This window comes from Ipomoea nil, unplaced genomic scaffold (genome assembly GCF_001879475.1).
Source record: "Ipomoea nil cultivar Tokyo-kokei standard unplaced genomic scaffold, Asagao_1.1 scaffold2791, whole genome shotgun sequence".
Lineage (NCBI taxonomy): Eukaryota > Viridiplantae > Streptophyta > Magnoliopsida > Solanales > Convolvulaceae > Ipomoea > Ipomoea nil.
The window spans coordinates 2,080,728-2,088,092 of record NW_017619219.1 but is presented as its reverse complement, the minus strand read 5'-3'; the positions used below and the strand labels follow the sequence as shown (position 1 = coordinate 2,088,092).

Genomic DNA, 7,365 nt, shown 5'->3' with positions numbered 1-7,365 from the left:
GAAAGGCCAACAACGTTATAAGGCATCTACTAAGTCAATTCAGATGAAGAGGTTCTTCTGTGCTAAGGCTGGGTATAAGCAGAAACCAAACAGTGGTGTTAAGCTTTATTCAAAGATTGATATGAGGACTGGATGTGGTGCATTTGTTCAATTTGATGTGGGGGGTGATGGGATGTGGACAGTTACAAAACACTTGAAAGAGCACAATCACGAGTTATGTTCATTTGGCAAGAGTCATCTGCTTCGGTCGCATAGAAGAGTGGGAAACAATCAGCTTGAATATTTAAAAGACATGAAGAGTAGTGGTGTTGCATTGGCGGATGGTATGAGGTTTTTGGAAACATCAGTCAGGGGGTTCTCCATTGGTTGGCTTTACCAACCGCGATGCTTACAATTCGATGGCTTCTGTGAGTTTGAAGTGTTTGGATGGATCTGATTCCCAATTCTTTGATTGAGATATTCAGGAGGAGGCAATCTAATGAGGCTGATTTCTTTTTTTGATTTCGAAGTTGATTTGGATGGAAGATTGTGTAGTTTTTTTTGGAGGGATGGTCAAATGAGAAGGGATTATGAGGTGTTTGGTGATCTGTTAATGCATGATACAACATACCGCACTAACAAATATGATATGATTTGTGGTCCTTTTGTAGGGATGAACCATCATTGCATGAATGTAATGTTTGGTTGTGGTTTTTTGATGAATGAGAGGATAGAGTCATTTGCGTGGTTGTTTAGAGTGTTTTTAAGATCCATGGATGGCAAGTGTCCACAGACTATCATGACGGATCAATGTTCAGCTATGGCTGCTGGCATTTCCATGGTGTTTCCTACATCACGCCACCGTCTTTGCATATGGCATATTGGTGAGAATTCGAAGAAGCATATCAAGGCATTGAGGAATCATAAGGATTTTCTGGATATGTTCAATGTGTGTTGAAATACACCGAGACTGAAGCTGAATTTGAGGTTTACTGGACAAGGTATGTTATTATGAATTTACATTATATAATTCTGAATTTTCTGTTATGTCATTATGTATTTTCTGTTATATGATTTATGAATTTTCTAATATGAGATTATGAATTCACAGTTATACAATTCTGGATTTTATGTTATGTCATTATGTATTTTGTGTTATATGATTATGAACTTTGTAATATGAGATAATGAATTCACAGTATACAATTATGTATTTTCTGTTATGTCATTATGTATTTTCTGTTATATGATTATGAACTTTCTAATATGAGATTATGAATTTTCAGAATATGAGTAATAAACATGTGTTTTAACCTTTTCAGGATGGTTACAAAATATAATTGTCATAAGAATACATGGCTAGAGAAGCTTTATGACTGTAGGGAGAAGTGGTGTCCAGCGTTCAACAAGGATTATTTCTCCGGGGGTATTTTATCTTCGCAAAGGAGTGAAAGCACAAATCATGCAATTTCTAGGAGGCTGTCCAAGACTGCTGGTTTATGTGATTTTTATTCATCCTTTGTGAGTGTTATATCTGAATGGAGAAGTAAGGAAAATAGCGAGGATTTCCGGTGTTCTCAAGGAGTACCCGCCATGATGATGGATCATGTGAAACTCCTTTCACATGCTAGAGAGGTTTATACAATTGAGATATATTTTTTGTTCGAGGAACAATTTATGAAAGGTAGCTCTTGTTATCAAGAAATGGTGTTGAACGATGGTTGTAAGTGCAAGTATCACGTGTGGCGACCAGACATAGATATCATAAGGCATGAAGTAACCTTTAAGGCAATCAATTTGGATATATGCTGTAGTTGCAAGCTGTTTTCAGAATTGGGAATACTTTGCTGCCACTGCTTACGTATACTTCATGTGCACTGTGTTTCCAATATTCCCGATAAATACATTCTAAAAAGATGGACTAAAAAGGTTGTTGAGGGTAGAAATGTGGACATTGCATCTGTGTTTTATAATGGTGGTGTCCCTTCTTCAATTTGGGCTGTTGAGATTAGTAGGAAATTTCAAAGGCTTATTGTTTCTAGCCAAGATAACAGTGTTGCTAGACAATTCTGTGATGAAGCCGTTGAGAATGCAAGGAAAAACATTGAAGCTGAGATTGGGGATGTGAACACTGAGGAGGGTGTTGTGTCTTCGTCAAGTGGTATTGTCCAAGACCCCTCAAGCCGCAGGGGTAAAGGTGTGAGAAATAAAAGGAGTAGCAGTGTTATTGAGAAGAAGTACAATGCAGCAAGGGGAAGAAAGAGTGCTGCAAACAAGCTTGCTTCAATTACAAAGGGCTCTGTCCAATCATTGGTCTTGGAAAATATTTCAGAGATTGCTCGTGATGGATATCTTGTACATCCAAGCACCGGGGGTTCACAATTTGTTCATTTTAATAAGAATGTAGACCACGATGTAGCTATAGATTGAGATCGTGTTAACAGTATGTACTTATGAATTTTATGATTTTTAGATATAGGATGAGAATTATGTGTCAGATTATGAATTTTCCTTTACCAGTTTATGAACTTTCATTTACCAGTTTATGAACTTTCCTTTACCAGTTTATGAATTTTCCTCTATGTGATTATGAATTTACAGTATGTTCTTATGAATTTTATGTCTCAGATTATGAATCTTCCTTTATCTGATTATGAATTTTCCTTTATGTGATTATGAATTTTCCTATATGTGATTATGAATTTAGAGTATGTGCTTATGAATTTTATGCTATTAAGATTTTATGAGAATTATGTCTCAGATTATGAATTTTCCTTTATTTGATTATGAATGTTACTTTATGTGATTATGAATTTTCCTTGTTGTCATTATGAATGTTATTTTAATGTTATGTAATAATGAATTTCAGTTATAGCTAACATGTATACATTCATAATCTCATAAAAGAAAGTTCATAATTGCATAATAGAAAATTCATAATATGGTAGTTGAAAATTCATAAACTCTACATGATCCACATGTAATCTGAATTAAGAGCAATAGATTGTATATTCATAGGTGCAAAATATCTGTGCACATTACAAAATGAGAGATTCACAATCTAGGGTACCAACAGTCAAGATTTGCTTCATGTTCACAACATATTCAAACACCAAAAAGCGGTATAGTTTCATTTCTTTTTTGAAAGATCCTTGGCTGCCTTCATAACTCGCAATCTTTCAGTGTTCCTACCCCATGTGATAATGCTTGATGCGTATTTAGCTCTAAGCTCCCAAATGAAGTCAGCCTTCAAAAAAAAAAAAAAAAAAAGATGTTAAAAAACAAAAAAAAAAAAAAAACAAAAAAAAAAACAAATCTAAGTTGAAATTAATAGATCTTATACTCTTACATTTACATGGGTGCCTATCTTGAATCCACTGTCCCAATCTTGAACATTCCCCTTGTAGGACTCCATGTGTCGCATGACATATATGCCACAATCAATGACATTGTCAAGCTCCTTCCAAGGAATGGCCAAGCTAAGTATGATACAGGAAGGTTTTGTATCTTACGGAGTAGGGGGGATTTTTCTGCAGTCAAGTACTCTTTCAAAGCATTCATCTGGACAAAAATGAAACTAGTGTGATAATGATTCACATGAAATGTATAACAAACGTTTGAAAGGTCAAGTTTAAGGTTAAGTTACCAGTAGATTTGGGCAATCTTCATACTTGTCAGCTTCAGTAACACCTTTAGGCAACATCTTGTTGTCAATGATTTCAACACTTTTTGAGATGGTGTTGATGCAGACAACAAAGTAGTGTTCGTGTCGAAGCACGGGGAAAAATAGCTAACATCAAAAGAAGAAGTAGTTAGAATAGAGAAGAAATATGTAATTAATGAATAAATGTTGAAGGTGGGTAACTATAAATTACCAAATCAGCATCATTGACATCAAGATTTTCAAATTTTGAAATCTCATACTGTAATCGCTCATTGAAATTATCCTTCCGCTTTTGAAGCGGAAGATTCTTCATCCACTGTTCAGATGGGTCGAGTTGAAGCTAAGGGGAAAAAAATACGTATCAATGATAAGTTGTGCAATATGTAATGGCAGTCATACGTAATTCATGATATCATAACATAAAATCCATAATATTACAAAGAAAATACATAACAACAAAACAGAAAATTCATAATATCAAAGTTGTAATTTCATAACTCACAATAGAAAATTCATAATGCCATATGGGAAAATTCATAATCTCACATTAGAAAGTTCATAATATCAAAAATGTAACTTCATAAACTCACAATAGAAAATTCATAATATCATATGAGAAAATTCATAATCACACACAGAAAATACTTAAAATCCATAATATTACAAAGAAAATACATAACCACAGAACAGAAAATTCATAATATCAAAGTTGTAATTTCATAACTCACAAATAGAAAATTCATAATGCCATATGGGAAAATTCATAATCTCACACAGAAAATACATAATCTCACATCAGAAAGTTCATAATATCAAAAATGTATCTTTATAAACTCACAATAGAAAATTCATAATCACAAACAGAAAATACATATTTACATGACATAAAATACAGAATGGTTTAACAGGAAATTCAGAAGTGAGCAGAGTAAAAATTGTTGTTATTAACTTACATGTACCAACGTGCTAAAATAGATGCACTTTGGCTTCCCCAACGCCCGTTTTGTGTTGAGGAGTGTAAGCCTCAACGCCCATACATCTATGAATGTGTTAAAAATTTCACCGCTGCGGAGGGTGTGGAAATCTCCTCTTGTCATTGAGAAATCATCAAAGATAAACAGAGTTTCACTACATGAACAAAAAATTTTGATAAATAGGTAAATAAATTAACATATGGTTATAAATGTGAAATATTCATGAAAATAAAAAGTTTTCTAAATGGTTAGAGTCAAACATACTCCACTGGATGATCTGTAGAAGCATCCATGAAGGCGTAGTTTGATACGGCCCTCTCGATCACACTGGCATTATGGACAAATGGCACATTCTTTGTCCAAAAAGGTGACCTCAAGTTTAACGGGATGTTTTTGTATTTCCGGACTGGTCTCTTTCGCTTGGTGACATCCTCGACATCAGATTCACTGTCCAGAAATGCACTGTAAACACACGAAGCTAGTTAATATCATCATAGTTGCACAATTTCAGGTCAGAAAGTTCATAACTGCAGTACAGAAAATTCATAAATACAGAACAGAAAATACATAATTGCATATCAGAAAGTTCATAATATCAAAACTGTAATTTAATACTCATAATAGAAAACTCATAATCTCATATGTGAAAATTAATAATATTTCAGAAGAAAAGTCATAATATAATATCAGAAAGTTCATAACACAATTTCATATTCTAATTAGTTTACCTATCAATATCGTCGAGGGTAGCAGGTAGTGTAGCAGCAGGCGTAGAAGTATTAGCAGCATCAGGGACATCTCTGGCGAATGGAACCTTGATCAATGGAGTTATTTCTCGTCTTTCAGAACTTGATGTAGCAGGGGTAGCAGCATATGTTTCAGAAGATGAAGCAGTAGGGGTAGCAGCAGTGGTAGGAACATGTGTAGGAGCAGGGAAAGCAGCAGGGGAAGAAACAGCCGTAGCACCATGCGTAGCAGCAGGGGTTGTAGCAGTGATAGCGGTAGGAGTAGTAGAGAGTGTAGCAGCATCAGCAGCACCAGGAGTGTCTTTCACAATGTTTTCAACAAGGGCATCCAATTCATCGTCATCCATTGCACTTTGCTCACGTGGTTCATCAACCAATGGTGCCGGGGTATAAGAAATCCCTAAATCAAATGAGGGAGGGTCAATCTCCATTTGCCGATTGGTCTTTTGGAAGGCTTCAACCAAGGCATCAACAGCCTTTGTGAAAGACTCTTGGCCAAAGAAGATGTCGTCAAGTTGAGAGGAGGTTGGAGTTGGTGGTCTTTCTATCGTGCTTGCAACGCCAATCATGGTGGAAATCCCAGAAAATGCAGCCTTCATAACATCCACTGGGGCGTTTTGTTTGCCAACTTCAGCCATAGCCTCACCGAATTCCAAGACATCAGCAGCAAGGCGTTGTAGAACCCGTGTGACCCTATCAACACTAGATGGCGGCACAGAGATGGTTGGGACTGGTTGGGCGGAAGTAGAAGCGATACAATCAGCAGTAGGCTTTGCAATACGAGGGATAACTTTCCCTTTACCATATCCGCCCGACCTTTTCTCAGCGGAAACCCTTTGCCGTGCAAGTTTATTTGTCCATGCAGTAATGCTTGGATATGTTCTTTGAACGCTCATTCCTTTGAATTGGACCCGATCAAAGTAGAATAGCTACAATGTTGAAGAAAAAGGTAAAATAAAAAAGTTATAATCACAAAATTCATAATTACACTACAGAAAATTCATAATATCATAATAGAAAATTCATAATCCATATGAACATTATATTCAACTATCGTATTATGGATTTTATGTTATACAATTATGAACTTTCTATTATGAGATTCATTATTGCATAATATTAAAAGAACATTCATAATGACAACAAGGAAAATTCATAATTACATAAAGGAACATTCATAATCAAATAAAGGAAAATTCATAACCTGACAAATACAATTCTCACAAAATCTAAATAGCATAAAATTCATAAGTACATACTGTAAATTCATAATCACATACAGGAAAATTCATAAGCACATAAAGGAAAATTCATAAGCACATAAAGGAAAATTCATAATATGACACATATAATTCTCATAAAATCTAAACAGCATAAGATTCATAAGTACATACTTTAAATTCATAATCACATAGAGGAAGATGCATAATGACATAAAGGAAAATTCATAATCATATAGAGGAAAATTCTTAATCACATAGAGAAAAATTCATAATCACATAGAAGAAAATTCATAATCTAACACATATAATTTACAATCTGAATATCATAAGATTCATAAGTGGAGCTAGAGCTTACCAATATGAATGTCATTGGTCCAGTAAAGAAGCTATTACTTTTCTTCCTGTACTGCTCGATGGACTTGATCAGAGAGTTGTAGGTGTAGCCACACCAGTTGTACTCCTTTATCTCATCAACATTAATCAAGGAGTTGAGGATTCTGTTGTTGCAGTAGCGTGTCTGAAATCCCCTCATCATGCACGAAACAGTCAAGACCATGAAGTCTCTCTTAAAGTCATCTCCAGAATCTCCCCTTTGAACTATGACATCTCCCATCTGGGTAGTGATTGGGAAACCAAGCTTAATATTCCACCTTTCCCTCCAGCTTTTCAAGAGAGCCCTGTATTCCGGTGTCCCCTGTTCATCATATTTTGGGGCCTCAACAACCTTCTTTTCTCCTCTTGGAATGCCAAGAGTGTACTCAACGTCCTCTTCATCAACT

The 7,365-nt window shown here is 35.3% G+C and overlaps 1 protein-coding gene across 1 annotated transcript; it reads left to right on the top strand.

Moving 5' to 3' along the window:
• The first annotated feature begins 43 nt into the window (after positions 1 to 43).
• On the top strand, positions 44 to 2,409 carry LOC109157622 (protein FAR1-RELATED SEQUENCE 5-like). The gene is made up of 3 exons (XM_019305473.1): positions 44 to 330; positions 1,302 to 1,614; positions 1,708 to 2,409. The coding sequence occupies exons 1-3, from the start codon at positions 44 to 46 to the stop codon at positions 2,407 to 2,409; spliced, it is 1,302 nt and encodes a 433-aa protein (XP_019161018.1).
• The last annotated feature ends 4,956 nt before the right edge of the window (positions 2,410 to 7,365 follow it).